The sequence below is a fragment of the Marmota monax genome, unplaced genomic scaffold (assembly GCF_021218885.2).
Source record: "Marmota monax isolate L192 unplaced genomic scaffold, Marmota_monax_Labrador192_F-V1.1 WCK01_AAM20220418_F8-fsc00014, whole genome shotgun sequence".
In the NCBI taxonomy this organism is placed as follows: Eukaryota; Metazoa; Chordata; class Mammalia; order Rodentia; family Sciuridae; genus Marmota; species Marmota monax.
The window spans coordinates 35266031-35291053 of NW_026695222.1; the positions used below are offsets into that span (position 1 = coordinate 35266031).

Genomic DNA, 25023 nt, shown 5'->3' on the forward strand with positions numbered 1-25023 from the left:
CTCCCTTGCAACTGGCTGTCCCACCGCCAAGACCTCTTGGTGAGACATCACCTGCCACCTGTGGAGGAGGTCTTCCACCTGCATCCATCCCATCAGGGGTTTACTTGCATGGGAACAATAGGGACCCAAGAGCAGAAAAGGGCCAAGGAAGTGGCCCTACAATAAGCAATGAGGCTGTTTGCAGCCCCAATGTAGGGCCATTTTGTTTAAATTCCTGTCCATTGTAGACAGATGCTTTATAGTGGTTCTTCCAGGGCCTCAGCTTCCCCTGACCTTGGATTGGGCATGGCTTCCACAGGTGTGACAGTTCCTGAACGGGGGCCGCAGCTGGTCTGCCTGTCTAGCCTCACACTACAGGTACCAGTTCTCATCTTAAAAAATACCCCTCTGTGGAGACTTCTCTCCTACAGGAGTGTGGATGGTTTTAGAAGGGGTGTAAACCCTATGAAGAAAGTGCTGCCAGTTATCATGAACAGCAGTACCAAGACTCAAGCAACCCTAAAGTTGGTTTCATCTCATTGACTAGGTTGTATGTTAGGATTTAAAAAAAAGTCAGGGTTTGGGAAGTGCTGCAAAATAACTGTGCATACCAAATCTTACAAGCCACAAAAAGGACCTTAACATCTGGTTTACTGTAGATGTTGGAGAGGTCTCAAGTAGAGAGTGTTTAATTAATGGTAATTTCTTTATCACACCTTTGATTTCGGTTCTGAAGGATGAAATAAAGCTATTTTCCTATTTTTCTTTTGTTATGGTACTGGGGATTAAACCCGAGCCTTGCACATACTAGGCAAGTGCTGTACCACTGAGCAACAAAGTTTTTTTTGAAACAGGTAGGGCTAGGTTGCCCATTTGGCCTTGAACTTGTGATCCTCCTGCAACAGCCTCCCAAGTAGCTGGGATTACAGGAGTGTACCCATCTCCCACCTGTTTTATCCATTTTTCAAGAAAACAGAAGTAAAAATAGGTGATCAGAGTACCTAGCTAGTTCTGCATCAATAGAGATAGTGGTGGCACATCAATTCACAAGCAACTAACTGATAAAATTTTTTATTTCACTTTTGAGTTTTTACACTTTTTCCTGATTATTCCGTGTAAGGTGAAACTAGAACTGTTTAAAAGACATACACAAATCTAGTACATCAATAACCGGGAATTTTTCTTTTTTGCTATACTATTTTCACAACCACAGGTGTGCTTGCTAGGCAATATAACCATCACAGAAGCAAACATTAGGCAGAATACTGGTAAGGAAAACTAAGCAGAGAGCTACCAGATATACAGACAGCTTGGTTCCACATTCACTACTGCATTTTCAAGCGCCAAGTATTAACTGCACATTTTTGTTCAGCTAGAAAGAAAAGGATTTTTTTTTTTTTAGTTTTTTTTTTTGTTTGTTTGTTTTAAATCAGTGCATGAATTTTTCTTTTCTCATTTCAGCAGATGGACAAACAAATGAACTCTATAGCTTTATGGAATGTTAAGGGTAAGGGGTGATACTGTGAGACTGACAGGCCTGGCTATTCTTGATTCTCTCCTTTGCAGTGCCCATGCAACTTCCCTGCATTATAGGGTCTTGTGTAGACATGTCTGAGAACTGAGCTGGATGAGTACACTTTGGAGATCTGGTGATAGGCACTAACAAGCATTATCAGGGTTGGTTGCAATAAAGGGAGAACTCATAGAGATTTAAAAATACTTTTTGATTCAGACTGTGGTATGACTGAAGAGCAACAATTGTGCTGAGAACTGGAGGAAGACTGGGATGTGGTGTGAGAAGCTCTTCTCAACTCTGAAGCAAGCCTTACTCACCAAAATGCTCACCACTGTCTTGCACCCTCTGCCCACACGGCATAAAAAGTAAACAAAAGATACAGATTTCCAAAGGAAGAAAATGTAAGGAAGCAGAAGGACATACATTTTTAAGAGGGAAGAGAAAAACAAAGTCAATAGTTCAAAAGAACATGGGGGAAGGAATGTTTGGATTTTAAAATTTAATGCCCCAAGTTAGGAATATCTTGAGTACTCCTCCAGTGAGAGGCAATTTGTACAGAACATTGTTCTTAAATGACTTACCCAGGAAACAGATAAGGTGGTTCATAAGATATATAGCTTGTTTTTCTTTAGCTAAGTAGTAACAAGGAAAACAGATCCGATTGTTTTGAAAAGTTGCAAATCAGTAACATATTGCTGTAGGAAAGGGGGCTTAGTCACTCTTGTTATAATGAGCACTGAACCTTTTTGCAGTGTCATAACCCAGCTATCTGCCACAAAGAATCTCAATTTCAGGATCCGAGTTTCCTCAGAGGAAGACACTGTAGACTTTTGTGGTCATGAACTTTTGAGTGGCAACAGCCCAAACTGGTCAAATGTCTACAAGCCCTGAACCACAGGCAGAATTACTGTGAATTACCATTAAACTTGGATGCCAAATGATGTGTCTCACTCCAGTCCCAGCACCACAATATAGTCTCTATAACTTTCTGTACAACTTTACAACAGAATTGTATTTCAGTGACTATTTTGATATCAGATTAAACTTTCCAAAAAGTTACACATAATTCAGGTCTATTTTTTCTACCAGTAAGAGTTCTGCTAAGTTACAAAACCCCATAATCACAGTGTTCAGTTTAAAAAAATTAAGCACACAGTAATTCTGTCAATATTAATGAAATCAAAACTTCAGAATGCCGTGGCATTTATGTGACCAATCCGAGTTTAGATACAAATACCAGCTGTTTATACCATGGACCATTTTTGCTAGGCTGAGGCTGTGAAAAATCGAAGTCAACGTACAAATTTTTGTTTGTTTGTTTGTTTTATCGCACAAAGGGATAAATGTGGAGGGTACAGAGTGACACTGAACAGATCACAAAGCATGATAGACATTAGTTCTCTCCCTCCCCAGCATCTCCTTCATCTCCCTGGTTTTCGGATGTCCACAGCTGCAAGAGAAAAAAAAAAAAAAGGTATTATCAAAGTAGGGCTACTCAAATTTATGTGGGAGTGGTTCAATCTATATCTTATTTCAATCAACTGTTTAAAATTCCTTCTGTATTATTGCATACACTGATGACTATACACATCACAATTTTAGCACAGACACTGATGACTATACACATCACAATTTTAGCAGTCATCTATAACTAACTGAATTATGTTTAATGGAGTATAAATCCTCTCTTGAATCTTGGATAACAGTGAATTATTTAGCAGGTGAATAGGAAAGGCCATAAACCATCCAAAAGTAGTACTTACAGTGAGATTGTCCCTAAGTAACTGCATGATCAGAGTGCTGTCTTTGTAAGACTCTTCATTCAGTGTATCCAATTCAGCAATCGCTTCATCAAATGCCTAAAACACAGAGCCTTCAGCAAAGAATCTACATGTTCTTAGAATTGTTAGTTGAGTTTTTTTTTTTTCCTTCTAATAAGTGACTATAATTTTTCTTCTTCTACAGTACTTTGGGGGAGCCTTGTGTTTATAAAACTTCATAATGTGATTATAAAGCACCAATCAGCAATGATAAAATTTCCTAGACAATATAAATTATGATTTTCTAATAAACTTGGCTTTATCTAATAAGTAACTAGTATTATTGTTAAGCCTAGCACATCTGTTCTAGGTAAATTCACACAAATTTTTATTTACCAAAAACTCTTCTAGAAAATCTCTTAAATTTTTTTTAAACTTAGATACAAAAAAATGTACAAGAGTGAAACTCACTTCACTAAACCTGATTTAATTAACCTGCTAAGTCCCAAATTTTCAATTCTGCAAATAGTTCAACAAAACTGACACAGGTATATTAAAATAGGCTGGAAATGATAACCTAGCACTTATATATCTTTATGAAAATACATATATCAGTGTCTACCATTCAATAAAACATTTGCTAAATGTTGTAATCATTCAGTTATTTTCTCAAAGAACAGAACTTTAAAAACACAATATTTATTTCCAGTTATCATAAGCGTCATAACTGTTTCTCCATTTAAGTCTTTACAGATGTCCCACATCTGGGACAATGAGACTCAATAGGTTAAGAGCAGCAATTTAAGGGGTTCATTTCAGGACCTTTTCCAAACTTTAAAAAAAAAAAAAAGAAAGAAAGAAAAGAAACAAACAACAACAACAAAAAAAAAACTGTGCGCATGTTTACAAATACATATAAAGAAAAGGCCAAAAAAAGACAGGAGGAAATATAGCACACAAAGAAAATGTGGTCCAGCTGGGAGTGGGGGTGCACACCTGTAATCCCAGCTACTCAGAAGGCTGAAGCAGAGGATCACAAGTTTGAGGACAACCTGGGCAACTTAGTGAGATTGTGTCTCAAAAATAAAATTAAAAGAGGGTAGGTATTGGGGATGTAGCTCAGTGGTAGAGCACTTGCCTAATATGCACAAGGACTGAAGGTTCCATTCCCAGTACAGAAAGGAAGGGAAGAAGAGAGGGAATGTGGTCTGATTTCTTTCATTTACACAGCCATAACCTACTATATTGGAAGGAGGATGATGATGTAAAACCAAGGCCCAAAGCTTGATGAAAAACAATAAACCACCTTTACCTGGAATGTTCTGCAACCACCCCTCAAAAATAGTAGTAGTAGTAGTAGTAGTAATAATAATAATAATAAATCAGCAGGAGTGTTGAGAAGGAATCACAAAATAATAGGCCTGTATTTCTTTCATAAAAGACATAATCCTACCCTTAAAAAAAAAAAAAATCTTCTAAAAAGTCCAAGACCATGAGGATGTCCCACAATAAAAGTTACTAGGAAGCTCAAAAGTCTATTAGGATTAGAAACCGGAGGATCCTTCTCACCGTTTTTGCCAGGCTGCAGGCCTTTTCAGGAGAGTTTAGAATCTCATAGTAAAAGACTGAGAAATTTAGAGCCAGGCCAAGTCGAATTGGGTGTGTAGGCTGCATTTCTTTCTTACTAATTTCAAATGCTTCCTGGTAAGCCTGCTGGGAGTTCGACACGGTGGCTGTAAGAAAGAGGAAAAGTATTAAAGGCTGCTTCTCCCACATGGTGCATCATAAACTGGATTCACAATCACAGTATTTTGACAAAGTGGGCTGATGTAAATGATCCATCAAAATGAGATGTCAGTGTCTCTACCATTCAATCAAACATTTGCTAAATGTTTATTCTAAGTCAAGTACTATATTAAGTGCTCCAGGGGAAACAATGACGAATATAACAAAGTCTATTAAACCAATCAAGAAACATAATCTTTAACAAGATGGAACATAGAAAAATAAGGGGTTTCGGAGTTGATAGACCCAAACTGAATTCCCAACTTTTAATTCACTAAGTACACAGCTGAGAATAACTCTCTATCCCTGGTTTCCTTTATTAGAAAAATGGGGCTGGGGATATAACTCAGTGGGTAGAGTGCATGCCTCACATGCACAAGGTCTGGGTTCAATCTCCAGCACAATAAAAACAAAAACAAAAAACGAATAGACTCCCATCTAAACTCAAAGTTGTGAGAGAATAAACAAGACTTTAAAGTACTTGGCACACAGCAGGGACACACAGCTGTTAACACTATCACAGCACCACTATCACAATATCCTTGTGACAAAAGAAATGCGTCACTATATGTCTCCCTTATCTGCAGAGTGTATGTTCCAAGATCCCCAGTGAATGTATAGTATTGAACCTAATTTAACTGTTTTCCTTGTATGTACATCTATAGTTTAATTTATAAATTAGGCACAGTAGGAGATTAACAACAATCATAAAATAGAACAATTATAATATACTGTAATAGGAGTTTGTGCTTTGTCATTAAGTACAATAAGGGTTATCTTAACACAAACATGGCCATACTATGACAGTCAATCTGATAAGTAAGATGACAATTAAAAGACCAATAGGCAGGGAACATATATACAAGGTGCATATGCCAAAGGGATGATTCACATCCCGAGGAGGATGATATAACACTTCATCCCATTACTCAGAACAGGGTGAAATCTAAAACTTATGAACTGTTTATTTCTGGAATTTTCCATTTAATGTTTTCAGGCCTTAGTTGGCCTTAAGAAACTGAAACTGGAGAAAACAAAACTGTACATAAAAGTAGACTACTATACTTTAAAGTTCTGTTTCTAAAAAGACAGCTATCAAATAATTTCCAAGAAAAAGAGCTCTTCAAATGCACTCACTACACATCAGACTTTTTAACGCCCTCCACATTTACTCTTTAGACACATTCTGATTTGTCAACCCCCACAACCTCATTCCTCACAGCACAATGGTCTTTTACATTTTGATTACTGTGACATCATCTAATGTCTATGATGCACAGACAAAAGCAAAAATTGTTGAAGTCCTTACAAAAGGAGACTAGCTCCACTATTGGTCAAATTTGTTTAAATGTTACTTACTTTGTTTATTATCTCCAGATGCCACCTCAGAAAGATACCTAAAATAATCTCCTTTCATTTTCAAGTAGAACACCTTACTTTCTGGTTGGGTAGCATTGGGAATTAGATATTTGTCCAACAGCTCCTAAAAAATGATTCACATTATTAAGAACTTTGAATTATTTACATGATTCTAAAATTATATTTGAGATTCAAGATACAAACTACCACTACCAATTTTTTTGAAAATTAAAAATAACTTTTTTTTTAAAAAAATCCAAGACTAAATGTTGTTTAGGTCATAACAGCAGATGCCCATATTCTTCAGTTAAAAGTCACTTTGACCATCCATAAGGGGTTCATTAAAACACAGCTATTACAATGCAATGCTATGCAAAAATGATGTAGAACTACACTGATAACATGGAAATGCTCTCAAAAGAAATCTGAGTGAAAAAGCAGAATAAAAACACAAAAGCCATATTTGATATTAAAATATCTATGTGTACAGGCACACAAATACATAGGGGAAAAACCTGGAAGGATTATGTTCACAATGGTCCTCTAGGTGATAAGATCAGAGTGATTTTACTTTGCCCTAACTTAGGGGAAAAATATTTTTCCATTCTGGGAGAAAAAAAGTGATAATAGAACAAAACTGCCAAGAACTAAGTTCAGAATCAATCTGACCTGGGAAGAAACCCCTTTTCTGCCTGCTGTCTCTATCACCCTGGACCGACTGCCTTCTCACCCAAGCCTCAGTTTGCTTGGCTGTACAATGGGGGATCACAATGGCCACCTTCTAGGGTAAACTTGAGGACAAGTGAGCTAATGTACATAAAGTGCTTAACACGATGGCTGGCACGCAGTAAGCACTCAAAAGAGTCTAATACTATTATTAATAATAAATTCCTTTAAACATTTATGCTTACAACAAAAGTAGTTCTGAAGGAGTCCAAGCTTCGTATACAGAGCAATATTTTCGAAGAGTTGTTTTAGAATGTGGCATCCTGAAAAACTGGTTAAGAGGCAGTAAGTACCATGCTCTTCTTCACATTCTTTCAGATGCTCTTAAAAGCTGGTCTACATTTCAGGAATTATGGAACTTTCTTGCCCTTGGAATGCATGCCATACTTCATCTGAATACCAGATGTACCTAACATTCAGGAATTAGTGCACCATTAACAAACCCCCAAATGACCAACAGGCAACAAGTTTAGCCATGATACTGTTTATCTTACACCATGAATCTAATAAAAAGAGAAGCTCAATGCAAAGCTTAATTATAAGGGGATTTAAGAAGACGCAGGGGCAGTAGTCATTTTAATATTCTTTGCAGACAGAGTGTAACTCCTTATGGGTTAGGGATGAGAAGTACTGCCTGATGACTGACAAGCTTTGTACTGGTTTTTCAAAAGAAAGGTGTCATGGGCAGTAATTCGGAGAGGCAGCCAGCAGGGGAGGAGGTAGGTCAACAAGTGTGAATTCCTTTTCCCTTCAAAGCATCCCTCACCGTTCATTTTTACCTGATTTCACCTGGAAGAAAAAAAAAGTTCCCAGTGGGCTCAGGATGTGAGGGAAAGACAATATGATCATGATTTGCTCTAGGATATGCACCCCTCCCATCCAACCCCAAACTGTGGTCACAGAGAGTCAACAATCTCCCTCTAGCTTATATAAAACACCGGAGAGGAGAATCCCCAAACCACCTTCGATTTGGCTTTGGAACGCATACTGAACTTGAGGAATATGTGCCTAATTTTCAGACAAAATCAGGACTCTCCACTGTGAAGGCAAGGCTGGGGAGAGGATGAAAGGCAGCTCAGCTTTTTAATCCTGCCTCCCCTACAGGAGATGACATCACTACTCAGATGACTATAGAGAATAGCCTATCTGTGGCTGCATCTAAAATCCTGTCTATCTGGCCTCAATTTCTAAAGAAAAGATGTTGACTAAATCCTCCTGTTTTTCACAAGCTTTTCTGATAAGGGAGGAAAATAGCCCAGAAGTGATGAACAACCTCTGATCAAGCAAAAAAGGGGGGAGGGAGGGGAATCATATCATGTGCATAAAAGTGGGTTGTAAATGGTTTTTCAGCTTTCCAGTATACTCAGACACTCTTTCTCATAAGCTGTTTGAGAGTTTGCATTTGGACAGTGTTAATACTATTTAGAAGTCACTCTTTAAAGAGAAGCACTGGCCCCTTACCAGAACATCATTGCAGATATCCTGCAGCTCCGCCTCTATCTTCTCACGGTACTCTTTGCCCATCTGCTGCTTCTTCTCATTCCTCTCTGTTTTCTGTTCAATGCTGGAGATGACGCGCCAGGAAGAACGGCGAGCACCTACCACATTCTTGTAGGCGACAGAGAGCAGATTTCTCTCTTCATTGGAGAGTTCGTGCCCCTGTTCAGTGACTGCCTTCATGGCTGCAGCCATGTCATCATAGCGCTCGGCCTGCTCAGCGAGTTTGGCTTTCTGTACCAGCTCACTTTTGTCCATGGTCATTCCCTAGAACAAGAGCAAGAGAAAAAGAAAAGCAGATGTCAGGCTTCAGGGCCCAGGAAATACATGTGTGAATCTTCTTACAACCCCTCTGGAAAGCCTACCCAAAAGTGAAACATCTAGCTCCAAATGCCATCGACATTACAGATCACGCACTAAGCATCTATACTGTCAGGTACTTTGCTAAGGCCTTTATTTGGGTCAATTAATTTTCCAACACACACCAAAGAGAAGAATCATGAATCAAGGTGGATGGACTTGGGCTCTACTGATCACTAGCTCTCCTACTCAGAGGGCAATGATCTTGGTTAGATCACTTAACCTGAGAGCTCTAGTTTCCTTATTGGAAAGCAAGAACACTACCAACTCTCTCAAAGAGGCTCTTACAAGGACAAGTGACCTAATATACATGAAGTACTATGAAAAGTTTAAAGCATTATATACAAATACCAGGTACTAATTTTGTTTAGGTATAGGTTGCAAAAAATAAAAAGTATACAGGATGTATAGAAACAGAAGTTAAATAAATTTATTTGAACCACAGAAGTTCATTTAGATTTTCTCAAAACAAAAATCTCAGTGTTTTCAGTTTATTATTTTATCGAACCCTTTATACAGACCAATCAGTGAACGCCTCTTAATCACCTCACCTTAAGTTAGTTCTCCACTACAATAATCTTAGAAAGTGCAATGATTTTTTTTGAAAAAAGCAATTAAAAATGATTTACTATTAAAAGTTAGTTTACATACTGTTAGCTTAAATTTACATATATCCCTCTATGCCATAGAGTAAAAATATGCTTATCCATTTATTGATTTTTGTGGTATTAAGGACTGAATCCAGGGGTGCTTTACCACTGAACTACATCTTCAGCCCCTCTTACTTTTTATTTTGGGACAGGTTATTAAACTGCTCAGGCTGACCTCAAACCTGTGGTCCTCCTGCCTCAACCTTGAATCTCTGGAATCAGAAATGTTCACCACCTCACCCAGCATACCCATCCTCTTTCAGGCACCAGGGACTGAACCTAGGGACGCTTAACCACTGGGCCACATCCCCTGCCCTTTTTATATTTTATTTAGAGAAGGGTCTCACTAAGTTGCTTGGGGCCTCACTAAGTTTCTGAGGCTGGCTTTGAACTTGTGATTCTCTTGTCTCAGCCTCCTGAGCTTTTGAGAATACAGGCACATACCACCATGCCTGGCTCCAGCTCATTTTTTAATTTTAAAGAGAGAAATTCTAAACATGAGGCCCAAGCACACAAAAATGCATTATCAAATGAAGCACAAAGATATCCAGGCAATTTAGAAAGAGTTGATTCTCTAGTTCAGAACTATGAATTTTCTTCCTACTGCTTATTATCTAAATCATATTCAGAGTTACCTCCTATATACAACTTGCTAATTGTAAGGTTACATTTAGTGAAGTAAGTCTTGCCTAGATCTATGACATCTTCACTCACAACACTAGAATGTAACTACAGCAGATAGTAATCCTCAGGAAAGACTCCATTTGCTGCTTCCCTACACATCCCAGCACATCCCCAGCAGTTAGGAGTCAGCAGCTCTGTCCAATCAACACAGGCAGAAATGATGCTGCTTCCAGGCTCAAACTGTGAAAATCCTGCATGTAGTTCCCCAAGCTTTCTTCTCTTACAGCATCCACCTAAAATGTGTTCTAGATGATGCACTCATAAAAGCACGGACTGTCAGCCCAAGTCCCTGGGTAACTATCCAGTATAGAGTGTTACTAAGAGATAACCTAGTCTACTTTAATACAAGAAAGAAATATCCTATCATCCCAAAATTACATGTTTTCAGTATACCTAATTTTCTTGACCATAAAGTTTTTGGGATCAGGATAATTCCTATATATTATTAAATAATCGTACAATTGTTATTCCTGAAAGTACCAAGCACAGCAGGAGGAAACCAACTTTCAATGACTCAATTTACAGTCTGCAGTTATAAGTCACTAGAGGTCCATCTCAAAGTTCATACAACAGTACTGATGCAATTCGACCGATGAAAGATTCCAAATAATAAATTTCTGGGCAAAAGCCAACTCAAAGCTAAGCTATCCCATACCGTATAATAATAGAAATATGAGGGACGGACCTTGCTGAAGGATGCCACAAAGCTCTTTGACCTAACTAAGCCCAAATTAAGTACCCCCTTCAACCCCCTTTTCTCTCCTTCTTCAAGCATTTAAAATTTAACTCACACTTTGAAGAATTTTGAGTACTCTTTGAGACCTCCCAAATGTCCTCACCCTATTTCCTAAAATAAAACATGGCCTTTCTGATTTGAGGCCAACTATTTCAAGCTTCTCTGGGATCATCATAAGAGTTCCTAGAGATTGAAAATCATCATGTTACCGTGCGACTAAATGCATATTAAAAAACAAAAAACAACAAAAAAAAAACTATTCATGTATCTACCCATTTCAAAAAATTTTAATTCTACATATACACAGAAACAATTTAAAACAAACAAAATCCATAGCCAAATGTCCTGATGTCTACTGCTTACATAACTTTTGACTTATATAACATGGATTTTTGAAGCAGCTAGACCAATTTCAACAGGAAATGGGTTACACAACACCCAGCAGTTTGGAGCAAGGCAGTAGACAAGGGAGAAATGAAACCATTCCTCTTTCTACATCTCCAATAAATCTCCCATCCATCATCTTTCCCTATACCCACTGGTTTCAGTCTCTATCTCCAGCCCCCTTCACATCTTCGCTACGAGACCATCTTTTTTGTGGTACTAGGGATTGAACCCAGGGCCTCACATGCTACACAAATGTTCTACCACTGAGTAACTTCCCTACCAGCCCCATCTTCTTAAAAGCCCAGATCAAGTCACTTTCTGCTCAAAATTATTATTTTCTGCTGGAGAACAGAATCAGATCTCAATGCCCACCCTATCAGTGAATGCTTGCCAACCTATCTTCTCAGATTTTTCCCATAAAATGCCTGCCACACAATATGTGTTTCACACTTACATACAAAGTGTGATTTTCTATCTTGACTCACTAAAGTCAATCCCTCTATCTGGAATGGCCTTCCCCACTCACTTGGAATATAAAGTTCTTCAGAGCATGGCTCAAAGGCCACCTCCTCCAAGAAACCTTTCTTAAGCCCAAGCTGTGTAATACCAGAACCACATGTGGCTATTCACTTGAAATGTGACTAGTGTCACCCACTGAAATCATAATATTTTGGTTATTGTACAGAAATTAATAAAATTTTTAATTTCACTTGGGTTTTTGTTTTTGTAATACTAGGTACTAAACCCAGAGCCTTGCACAGGTTAGGCAAGGGCTCTACTACTGAGCTATACCCTCAGTCCTCTTTAAAGAAAAATTCAGATTACATATAGTTCACATTCTGTTTCTACTGAATGATACTGCTCTAAGATAAAATGACTCTCACAAACCACTTGATCTATACCTGTCATGTCTTATCACATTTCTTCAGTATTAAAATTATTTGTATATACCTCAAGTCCCTTCCTATACAAGCTCCTTTTGGGAATATCTCCCACAACATCCTGCACATAATCAGTAAGAACAAATAGCTATCCAATGAATGGATAAACCCTAAAAAGAATAAAACTACAAATTTGGTAGCCTTCTCTTTTCTAAAGAAATTCAAAGCTTCTATTCCTCAAGCATATTGAAAACTCGTATTTGCACCTCACTTTGTGTTTCCGGCCCTACTTCAAAATCACTCTTCCTAAACTACTTCTTTAGCTCTGCCTGTACTTTCACTCAATAACTTTCAGCACTTTTGGTCACTCCACCAAGTCCACATTCCACCTGGCTTTCAGGGTCCTCATAACTTGGCTCTTCCTGGTCAACCAGGCTTTCTCACCCACTGTTCTCCATGTACCCTTCTCTCAGGCTGGACATCACCACATGACCTATAAAATGCCATGCTCAAACATACTAAAAAACTGCTTTTGTTGTTCTCTTCATGTAGAATGCTCTTCTATACTCTTTAATTCCTGCCTATGCAAACCCTGGCCAACCATCCAGGGCCAGAAAGCACACATTGGTCTACCATGCCTATACCTCAAATACATATGGAGAGTTTCTTTATGATAGTCTATGGTACAGATGATGAAAACCAAACCATTTACAGTTTCACATGTTTCCTCCAAGGAAAACTGCATATTTATTTCACACTTAGTGTCAAAAACTGTGCTCAGTACAAGACTCATACTCAAATATGTATCCGGTAAATTTTTCAACACTCATTACTGGGATAGCAAAGAACACAGCCTGCCTATGAATGCTGGTACAGCAGAAAGGCAACAGGGCTGTATCACAGCACAATCTGCCACTACACAGCCTTAAGACCTTGTTACATCCTAGTCTTCCAGTCTAAAAAACAAAGACAAGAGCATCTCCCTTAAGAGAGTTGCTGTGAATATGACAGATAGGGAATTAAAGAACATTAGATGTGCAAACTCTTCTTAAGTAATACACAGTGCATGGGAATGGGGTTGTGGCTCAGTGGTAGAGTGCTTTGTCTAGCAAGTGTGAGGCACTGGGTTCAATCTTCAGTACCACCACATAAAAATAAACAAATAAAGGTTCATCCACAACTCAAAAAAAAAAAAAAAAAAAAAAAAAAATAAAAATATATATATATATATATATATATGAATGAAAAGCATAGTGTACAAATGTTTTGAGGTATTATTATTATGGTAACATCACTGCTTAAACCCACAAAATGCTGTGAGGTTGGATTTTTTTTTTAAATCTGTTTATCCATCTATCCATCCATCCATTCTGGAGACTGAACCCAGGATCACTCTACCACTGAGCAAGCAAGTGGGTGAACTATCAATCAGTACTGCGAATCAAACCCAGGGACATTCTATCACAGAGCTACATCCTCAACCCATTTTATTTTTTATTTTGAGACAGGGTCTCACTACATTACCAAAGCTGGCCTTGAACTTGCAATCCTCCTGTCTCAACCTCTGGAGTAGCTGAGATTACTGGTGTGCACCACCATGCCCAGCTGGATTTGTTTTTAAATATACAAGCCCATGAGTAGAAAAAGCAAGTCTAAATTATTCTTGCACAGGAAACAACCCCTCAATGAAATAAAAATGGGAATACATGTTAACTGACCCTTATATTTATAAGTTCCTAATCAAATTTTCTAGAGATGACAACTAGTGATGGTTTATCATCAGGATATAATTTTTCTTCTGAGCTTTATAAAGGACTATAGACTGGTCATCAAGCCCAGTACCACTCTCAGAGAGTCAAAGATACCACAGTAGACAAACTCATTGCAGGACAAAGTTGGGGGTGGGGTGGGGGGTTGCAGGGAGAGTGTCCTAGCTCTGCAGTGAGCTAAGAGAGTTTTCCTGTGCCTGGCATATTTCAAGAAGATAACGACATGCTTGAGAATAAAGTTACCAAGCACTCTCATATGGTAGTGACAGGTGTCAATCTGTCCGAAGTAACCTGATGCAGCAAGTCAGAGGACTAGGAAGCATTTGCTAATAAATATAGCAATTGCATAGTGAAAAACATTTAAATATACAACAATAGGGAAATGATTTTAAAAAAGAGAAAGTAAGATGGCACAAGACTACATGACCATCTATGAGTCATAAAAGAACACAGCCTGTGATAAGCACCAGGAGTACAAAATAATTTGTTTTATAAGAAAAACTTTTTAAAAAACAGAAGTTAGAGGTTTAGAGAAACAGAAAGCTATGAAAAATAATTCTAAAGGTGTCAACAAAATAACTATTTCCTTCAAAGAAACGAAACCCTAGCCCAGATAACAAATGCTGGAACAAGAGTATCTAATAACCAACATAGCCCCACCATCTCAATTCTTTGCCTAAGTTTTTCTAATCAGGGTCAAAATTCTGAGAAGTTATTTCCCAGTGTCCAAAGGCGATACCCAAGGATAAGGACAAAAAAAATGACTATAATCAATCTTTCTCACTATATATATGCTTGTGCGTGCTATGTGTGTATACATATATTTTAAAGGGCACTGCAAAGGAAGAAAGAATTTGAAAATGAGCCGGACTCAATGGCGCAAGCCTACAATCCCAGCGGCTTGGGAGGCTAAGGCAGGAGGTTTGCAAATTCAAAGCCAGCCTCAAAAACTTGGCAAGGTCCCAGGCAACTCAGTGAGACCCTGTCTCTAAATAAAATACAAAAATGGGCTGGGGATGTGAGTTAGTGCTTGAGTTTATCCCCAGTATCCTCCACCCCAAAAAAACAGATTGAAAATGATGGCCGTGGCCATCATTAACTTTCAACTATATTTTATTTTTGAGGAAAACAAAGCACTCAATTCTAAAATAACATTGAGTTAGAAATTTAAAATGAGGATTCGATCATCTCTTATATATCTGGAATTACCCAAGTTTTATATAAAACATACTGGTGGAATCTGTTTCAGGAAAGCCCTACATACAACAAATCCGGGCTTCTATAGAGAAATTAAGCGACCCCCCCCCCATATTTCCATATTATAACGTCTCTGCATCTCAGTTTCCTCACTGTTAAAAGTAGATATTAACAGCTACCAAATAAAATAATGCACATAAAATGCCTATCTGGTGCTAGTCAAAATAAAAGCTTAGTCATAAACTACTTCACAAAAATGTAGTGCATATAATCAATGTGTGTTGAAAGAACTGCAAAAGGAAAAAAAAAAATAGATTATTTCCAAGAACTCTGGATTAGTCACTGAGAGTAGTTCAAAAGAAATGAAAGCTGTATGACCTTCCCTTCCAGAACATAAACTTGAATAGTTGGAACATAAGAAAATGTCATACCTTTGTGGGTTACAATGCTTCTCCTCAGAAAAGCTACCTGCTAGAATTAGAGGAAAGTGGTTTACTTCAAAAGTATATAGGTCCCAAATTCCTTTTATGGGATGAAGAGCTGTGGTTAAGAGAGAGAAAGGAAACTCCAGGTGGTGACAGGAAAACAGATGTATGCATAAAGTACAGTATGTTTTTCTAAATGACAGAAAGCAAAGGCCAAAGTGGAAAAAGGAATGAGAACAATTATTAATCCAGAGAGGAAACTGACAGGTGCCATGGATGCAGACACTTTTAGGTCCTGATGCCCCAGGGCACTGACCAATTATTGCCTTCAGTCTGGCATGACTGCCAGGTGGCAGTAACTTGGGCGTTACCCCAGCTCAGATAACAAGGCGTGGCTCCAGGTGCAGGCCTCACCTGCAGGGGTTGAGCTACACTCCCGTTCCTTTGTAATCCTACCCCTTTGCCCTTTTTGGGATAGAATGTTCCATGGAACCACCCCTTGTATGTTCCCTATATAAGAATAAAAAATTCCAGCGGCTCTCTCTCTTTCCATGGACCCTTAAGGTTGCAGAGTCGTCTCCAGAATATTGAAAAGGTAATTCTGTGTGGTTGCGTGCTTTCTTTGTCATTTTCTTGAGTTATTGGAATAGTCAGACTTTGTGAACCCAGCATTAGGTCGCCAGCTAGCATAGATGGCAATAGACAGGAGCATCTTGAAAACCTAGGCTCAAAGTCTCAGTGGGGTAAAGAACTGACTGCAAATTCTGAACAGCAGTTGGATGTATCATTCCAGATAGAGCAACCACAGAACCATGAAGTAGAAGTTACAGCTCTGGAGTCACTCTGCTGAAGGGAAAACCTGCCAAGCTCCAGCAGGAGGGACTGAGAAAGTCAGCAGGACCAGCTGGCTAGTGGGTGTTATCCAGAAAAAGTCAAGTACTCCTGGCTCTCAAAGAAAACTACTCACTGAAAAACACCTACTCTAAAAATGTCTGTGTGCCTTTCTACACACAAAGTAGAGTCCTGTAATAAATTTCATTTCATTCAAACATTTGCAGGTTCTTCGTTAGAAACATGTTATCTGAAATACAAAATCATTAACTTTATGTCTGGTGAACACTGAATGGTGAGAGGAAACTGTACCTGTATTTCAGAATTCCTTCTTTCACATCAATTTTGAATACCATTGTTAATTATGTCCAATTAGCCATGATTAAATTTAAGCACCCAAATAAATGGCAGCCAAAGTATACCCTACACAAAGGTTAAAAAATAAATGGTCAATGAGTGAAGGGGCATTTACTATGTATCTTATTTCTTTCAATTCTAAATTGCTTTCTTTGAAGATTTTTTTTTTTTAAAAAGAAAGACACATGTTAATTAACCTACGCCTATTTCTAAAATGGGTACACATTGATTTATTGTAAATGTCTTTGTTGACTCCACAGTGGATTATCAGCTTAAGCTAGGAATCCAGACTCTTGTATTTGGATACTCAACATAGAGCTCAATGCCTACCACACTGAACAGCAAATCACTTAATCAAATGACACATTTTTGTAACGAAGTGAACAAGTTATTATTGCCCATGTGGACAGGGGCAGGTAGATGACATCTAATCTATAAAATACACTGAACATATAGTCTATCTTAGACTACTGTTTGAAGAGTCAGCTCTAATCAGGAGACAACAATATGCCTTTTGACTAATATTTTTCGGTACCTATCACCATATTTATAGATTCAAATGGAGTTTCAACAAATCTTTGAAATACCATCTATCTTTTCCATTCAGAAATCCAATCAGTTAGCTATTGGGCTTAATAAAAATATCCATTGTTTATGGTCTGTTCAAATGGACAAAGCACTTAGGGATTTATAGCAACTCATTTAATCCTAAGTATTCTTATGAAGTAGGTGACACTGTTCCCTTTTATAAAGAGTAACTCACTTAGAGTCACACAGCTATAGCTAAACCAACATTAATTTTAAAACTAATGTTCTTTGCTCAATGTCTTCTAAAGATCAATTATTATTCCCAGGAAAAAACAGACATCAGTTTTTTGAAGAATCATGCAAAGTTGGTATATATTTTAAAAACTCATCAAACAAGCTTTAAGGTGAAGTTCTCAATGAAGGGCAAAAAATAATAATGGATAGGGTTCACATCTAATTTATTTTGCCCTTTAATAAGTTTGTCCTGGTCAAGGCCATTCAGAAATAACTCTTCTTGGGTTGCCTACAGAAAACAATGAAATAAACAACTAGGACAGGAAAAAAAATATCACAAAATAAAGAACTGCTGGAATAACTTGTCTCTGCACAGCCATCATTCATTTTCATCTCATTACAAGTATTTGAAACATGTGACCATGCCTCTTTTAGAAGATCTTTGGTAGAGAAAGCATTATCATGATTCACTTTGAGCACACATATCATGAAATAAAGCACTGTATTCTATTCATCCTTTTTAAGCATTCCCCTTAGAAAACTCCCCTCAGTACCTAGCTCCAGCTGTTAGTTTCTCCATCCTGATGTGCAGAAGACTATGAGGATCCTATATTCTTGCAGCAATTAAAATGCTTCTAAAACTTAAAAGTTGCTATTACATAAGTGTGATTTCCTGCCCCCTAATGTGTGAACTGTCATCTCTCCCTAGAGGAGTGTAGAAACCAAGCAACTTAAAAGTCCCTCTACAATGAAATTTTAGTTCATTCTCTAAGGTATCCTCATTTACGGGAAAAGTACTTTGTTACCACATGAGCAGGCAGCATAACAAGATGTAATAATTTAAAATTTTCTCTCTACTTATGTAGATCTTTCCCTCATTTACTCTACCCCGACAATATATAGAAAACCTAAAAATCAACCAAAAAAAAAAAAAAAAGTAGTATGATGAACAGTATATAACGATGACCATGATCAAATTCTATTAGATAAAGAACCTGGAACTGTGTGCGACAAAGGTAGCTGATGAACCTTCTCCCTGGTCTGAAGCAAGTACCAGAAAAACTGGATTTTGCAGAAGTTTGTTTCCTGATGCACACCAAAAGTATCATTCCCACAGGCCAGAAAAGGTATACCCCCCAATAAATCACAGTATACCTGTCTTTAAAATTAGCTATAGCTTCAGTTTAAATACATTTACTTTAATAGGATATATGTAAAGAAAAATGAAGGACTAAATGGTATTCACCATAAAATATAGACGTTATTCCATAAGTAGAAATCTATCATTCCCTAGAGCCAAACCACCTGGGTTTGATTCCCAATTCCAGTACTTACCTTGTGTTGGTATCCTTAGGAAAAATTACTCTTCTGTGCCTCAGTTTCCTCATCTACAAAATGAGGCTAACAGTACTTACTTCTTATTGGCTGTTACAAAGACTGAGTTAATATATATGTGCTTAATGCACAGTTTATGCTACAAATGCTAGCTATTATAATTATACCTAATGCTACTTCATCAGTTGGTGAACATTACAAATAAGTGGATTCTATGTTATATAGCACATATGCTATAACTAAATACGTGTACGTTCATGCATATGGTCAAAAACTATTAAAAATATATACTACAGAAAGGTTGATCAATGGGTATTTTTTTTTTGAGAATTTTAATATTTATTTTTTGGTTATCAGCGGACACAACATCTTTGTTTGTATGTGGTGCTGAGGATCGAACCCGGGCTGCACGCATGCCAGGCGAGCGCACTACCGCTTGAGCCACATCCCCAGCCCTGATCAATGGGTATTAAGTTACAAGTTTGATAGGAGTAAGAAGTTCTGTTCAGTAGGGTGGGTGACTATAGATAACAATTATATACTATATATCTCAAAAACCTGGAAGAACTTTGTTTAATCTGATTTAAATATTATAGGATACATACATGTACTGAAATATCACATAGAACATCATTTATATGTAGAGTTTTTATGTTACCAATTTAAAAGGGGCTGGGGATGAAGTTCAGTGATACTGCTTGTCCGTTAGCTTGTGTGTGACCCTGTGTTCAACTGCCAACATGGCAAAAAAAATGAATAAACAAATTTAACCTAATATTTTTAAAAATTTATATTCCAGGTGCTTATTTTGAGTATGTCATAATGTATCAAAGACTGCATTACCATTTGCACTGTACAGATGAGAAAATGATTCAGAAAGGCTGGATTTGTACATGTAAAAGAAGTTCTATAATGATATATCATTTTTTTCAAAGCAACATGTACAAAAGCAGGGTTGGGTCTTCACAGAATGTAACTAGAGAAAAAAAGAAAAGTGAACTCTGTGATTAAAAAACAACAAAATTAAGAGCTTATATTTAACAACTTAGTTTGTAAAAAGGCCTCATGAAAACTCCAAAGTTAGGAAAGCTAAAAACCAGAATGATTAACATGCTTAAGATTACACAGCTAGAAAATACTGCAGGCAAGAACTATATCAAATTTATTTAACTTCAACTTCAGCACTCTTTCTGTTTCTGTATCAACAGTCAAGTGGGGAAAATGCACTTTTTGCCACAGCCCAGATCTCTTAGAGACTCTGCCTGGGGAACTAGCATCAAGGGAATTTGTTCAGCCTGGTTTACAGAGGCTGCCTCCCAGATCTATAGAGCTCCAATTCTAAAATGGCTTCAACATAACACAAGCACTGCATGATGGGAAATGTTCAGAAGATTATAGGGTAGAAGCCATAGGAGCCATACTCCAGAGGCTGATGGTCCATAAATATTTGCTACTGACAAAAGAGAATATTCAATTTGCAAATAGATATGTGGTTTAGGCCAAATCACCTCATTTTTGGTAAAGTCTTCATCTGTAAGATGGGTGAATGGTTTCTTATCTCACTGAAGGCAGAGGCCAGGAAAATAATTCTGCAGTTGCTACCATTTAGAAAGCCATGCTTAAGATTTTAAATTAGGGGATGGGGTTGTGCTCAGTGGTAGAGGGCTTGCCTAGCATGTGTTAGGCCCTGGGTTCGATCCTCAGCACCATATAAAAAGACATTGTGTCCATCTACAACTAAATATATATATATATATATATATATATATATATATATATATATATATTATTATTTTTTTTTTTTCCATTAAAAAAAAAAAAAGATTTTAACTTAGACCCAACAAAATTGACAGGTTTCACACTCACCATTCTGTGTGCAGCTAAGGACAAGGATCCTAGAAAAACAGGTTCAGACAACTGAGACAGCCCTAAGAAATTCGGTGCACTGGAGGCAGTCAAGAAGAAATTCACCACCAAGAACAAATAATACTTATAAATTTTCAATAGGAAAATGCGAAAAGCTGAGTAACCATGTGTTCAGTTCTATAAACTGCATATGTATGTGGTTTCATATGAACAACCGAGACAATGAGAAGTGCAGACAACTCTCATATTTTTGTAAATGCTTCTTCACCTTTCTGTTTTGGCTCCTGTGACCGGCTGATTTTATATATTCATAACATCACCTTGCCAAATTCCATCTCCCACACAGGGCAAGTAAAATCAGAGCCTGATGCTATCTAGCCTTACCAAAGAGAAATGCAGTGAAGGTAAGGACAAGAGACATGCATTTTTAAAGAAAGGTTGGCAAATTGTCTTACTAATGCTGCCACCTTTGAAACCCCATTACATGCAAGTTCTCCATTTGCAATAGACAAAGATGTACTCATCTGATGAAAAAGAATCCACATCACGCCCACCCATTCCCCACCCGGGAGGCCATCAGGCAAATTTCAGACAGAAAAATGGATGGGGGAATTTGGAGCAAGGACACAAAAGATTCTGGCATTAAATGTCACTAAATAACATGGGGCGGTATTCCACTACTCAGCCTGTGGTATTTTTTTCTTCCTGGGGATCCCGCCTGACTCAGTACCCGGTTCCAGTGAATCCATTTTTGATTCAAACCTCAACCCTGCTTTTCCCAGGGAATCTCCGTCCTACCAAGCTCCCAAACCATTGAAAGATGATGAAACGGCTTTACTGCAAAGTGGGAGGGGGTTTTCCCCTGCAGTCGGCCAAGGTTAAACCCTTTACTCCTCCGGGGGAGTCCAGCAGGGGTGCTGGGGCTCGGAAACTCGCCCGCGTGGTGAGATTTCAATTTCTGGAAGCAGAATGCACGGAGCAGTCGTGACAGGGATGAAGGAGACGGTTCGCGCCCACCGAATCCCAGGGAGAGAGGGGGGCTCGGTAGGGTGTGCAAGGGGGGCGTTTCCGGGGCCCACGCCCGACCGTCCCTTTCAGCGCAGTACGGAGCCGCACCCGCCCGCCGGGCAGGGCTGCGGGCGGCGAGGGAGGCCCGGGCTTCTCCCAGAGGCGGAGGGCCCGGCCCCGGAAACAGGGAGGGGCCGCGGCAAGGCCGAGCCCGCGCCGCAAGCGGCCGCGCGGGGCCGAGGGGGCTGCCCGCCGCTACCCGCGCAGGTCCCCCGCGGGGCCGCGGTGGCTGTCGCGCAGCCCGAGAGGGGCTTCTAGCTTGGGCCCCTGGGGGCCCCGGGGGGGGCCCGGCTGCACTCACCGTGGCAGCGCTGCAGGGGCCTAAAGTGCTTCCGACGAAGCTCTAAGAATGGCAACCGCTTCCTTCCCAAGCCCACTCCTGAGGCGGCGGCAGCGGTGGCTGCAGTGGCTGCAGTTGCGGCGGCGACGGCGGCAGCTACCCCGGCTCCGGAATCGGCGGCGGCGGTGGCGGCAGCTCCACTTCCGCTCCGGCCACCACTTCCGCTCCCGCCCAAGTCCCGCCCCACCTTATGCTGTCTCCTCATTGGGCAAACGAGGCACGGGGTTGCCCTGGCCTCCCAAGAGGGGCGCTGACGGAAGGGAGGAGGAAGAAGAGCGGAGGGCAGGGATGTAGCGGACCGGGGAGGGTGTCGGTCTCTGGGTGGGAGAGAGGAGGGGGCGGGCGAAGGGGAAGGAAATGGGGCGGGGGAGCAGGAAGAGGAGGTGGGAGGAGAGAGGGCGGAGCTGGGGGTGGTGGTCAAGTAATCGGATGTGTGGGAACGAGGAGGACTGGGAGAGAGGTTTGGAGAGGGGCTGCCCTTTTTGCTTTGGGTAGGAACTCACAGGGCCCCGAGAATTCGAGGGTCATCGGCCCCCACCCCATGAAAGTGATCCTCTCGGGATCGGAGGCCGAGGGCAATCCCGTTTTCTTTGTGCATTGGGAATACTGGTCCTAGAGCAGAGAAATGTGCATTCCTATATTTTTTAGTTAATCCAGCTTTTAGTCCTTTAAGCTAATTCTTCCCTTTGTGGACTGAAAAGGCCACAGGAAGTGCCAGGAACCAAACACACCAAGGACTTTTAAAAAACAAACAAAAAAACCCCCAAAACCTGTGTACATTATTTATTCATTGAGAATACCCCCTCCCCAAGGCTCCTAAGGGAAGCTTCAGCAGGGGAAAGAGGTCTCCTTGTCTCCCCACTCTCTTGGCTGCTGTCATCATTATCAACATTTACAAGGTAGTTGACTCTTAAACCCAGTCCTTCAAAATGCCTCCGCCTTCATTCCCTTTCCTCCATTCTTTCAACAAACATTAAGCAAGCTTTCTGCTTAGTCCGGGAGACACAGAACAAGACAGACTGGCGCCCTGCTGGCTTAGAGTTTACAGACTGGTAGGAGAAAGAACAAAGTAAATAGGCCTTTGTCATCTCTCCTTTACCCTTACTTAGCTTAATGATAGACTTCTAATTCACCACCCTCCTCTCATCCCTGCCCCCATCAACTGCCAAATGATCTTTTTAAAAATGCAGTTGTAATCGTGTCCCCTTTCTTGCCTAAATCCTTTGATGATCACTTAGACCCAAAAGTGAGACAATCAAGGTTCTCAAGAAGCTGCCCTTACCCTTCAGCCATCACCTGCTATTTTTCTCCCTTTCTAAACACCCCAATCGTTTGCATGACATGACTCCTTATCCTTCTAATAGGGCGTTCCAGCATTGCTAAACAGGTTGAGTAAGTTGCCAACATTTTAAAAAAACAGATTGCTGTGTGGACAAAAACCTGCATTCCTCCCTTGTCTGGCAACAGTGTGCCCATTTTCTGTATGGTAACAGTTGGTTGAGGCAGAGAAATGGCTGCCCATTTCTCTGGACATGGACTTTCCAAAGGCCAGGGAGTGGTCACAACCTGAGTTTCCCTTTCTCATTATGTTATCTGACCTATAGCCCATCACCACTGGACCACACCACATGGCCTTAACCTAATACTACATTACCTTTTAACTTGAACAAGATTAAGAGAGTGTTGTGTAATGTAAAAAGCATGGATTTTAAGCAGAATCACTGGATTTGAATCCTGGAGAGATTTCCTAGTACAAACTTCCCCATGGGAATCTGCCTTTGGCTGACCAAAGGCCAGTAATCTAGAGACTGCTCAGACTGCAGTAAACTTTAATGTGACATGACTGTGTCTTATGCCCCTATCCAGAAAATAGCCTATTGGGTCAGAAGACTCATAATGATTACACCACAAATTACATCATGAGTGTGCTGAGTGAACAGCACTGCCCTTTGTCAGGCCTTTCTGAGTGCCTACTAACAAGTTGCATGGATTCTCCTTTCGCCATCTCTGCATTCTAGGTCAGGGGTCAGCAAACCACAGCTGTTAACTGACAGACACAAAGATATTAAAATATATTGTGGTAGATGCAACCATAGGACTATCAATACGTGTGGGGTATTATGGGGGGTATTATGGTATTATGGAGAGAAGGGCATCTAGCCCATCTTGGGAGTAGTTGGAGAGCAGGAAAGACTGCCTAGAAAAGATGGTACTTGATCCTTAGATACTACAATAGATTTTTTTAAAAATAAAGAATAGGGGCTGGGGATGTGGCTCAAGCGGTAGCGCGCTCGCCTGGCATGCGTGCGGCCAGGGTTCGATCCTCAGCACCACATACAAACAAAGATGTTGTGTCCGCCAATAACCGAAAAATAAATGTTAAAGTTCTCTCTCTCTCCCTAAAAAAAATAATAATAAAAATAAAAATAAAGAATAGTTTTAGATTTATAGAAAAATTGACCAGATAGCGCACAGAGTTCCAATATTCCCCTTTCCCTCAATATACAGTTCCCCTGTTACTAACATATTGTATTCATTTTGGTACATGTGTTATGATTGATGAGCCAATATTGATACATCGTCATTAACTGATGTTCATCGTTTGTATTAGAGTTCAATCTTTATGTTGTTCAGTCCTAGAGGTTTTAATAAACATAGGATTTGATGCACCCGTCATCCTTAAGAAGAATTTCATTGCCCTAAAAATCCTGTTTCAATCATTCACACCTCCCTCCCTCCCCTACTTTCAACCT

The 25023-nt window shown here is 39.6% G+C and overlaps 1 protein-coding gene across 1 annotated transcript; it reads right to left on the reverse strand.

The window, feature by feature from the left end:
• Window positions 1-1034: 1034 nt before the first annotated feature.
• Window positions 1035-22389, reverse strand: Ywhab (tyrosine 3-monooxygenase/tryptophan 5-monooxygenase activation protein beta). The gene is made up of 6 exons (XM_046434006.2): window positions 22232-22389; window positions 8587-8889; window positions 6400-6523; window positions 4825-4988; window positions 3259-3354; window positions 1035-2945 (listed from the first exon to the last, which is right to left on the reverse strand). Exons 2-6 carry the CDS (start codon window positions 8884-8886, stop codon window positions 2889-2891), a joined length of 741 nt encoding a protein of 246 aa, XP_046289962.1. The 5' UTR covers window positions 8887-8889; window positions 22232-22389; the 3' UTR covers window positions 1035-2888.
• Between the last annotated feature and the right edge of the window lie 2634 nt (window positions 22390-25023).

What these genes read in the sequence shown, in the direction of transcription:
- Ywhab (XM_046434006.2), bottom strand. Translation starts at nt 8,886, where the DNA reads ATGACCATGGACAAAAGTGAGCTGGTACAGAAAGCCAAACTCGCTGAG. An exon ending in ATATCTGCAATGATGTTCTG is followed by an intron (nt 6,524 to 8,586) that starts GTAAGGGGCCAG and finishes ATCATTTTTTAG; the next exon opens with GAGCTGTTGGACAAATATCT. An exon ending in TACTTAGGGACAATCTCACT is followed by an intron (nt 2,946 to 3,258) that starts GTAAGTACTACT and finishes TTTCTCTTGCAG; the next exon opens with CTGTGGACATCCGAAAACCA.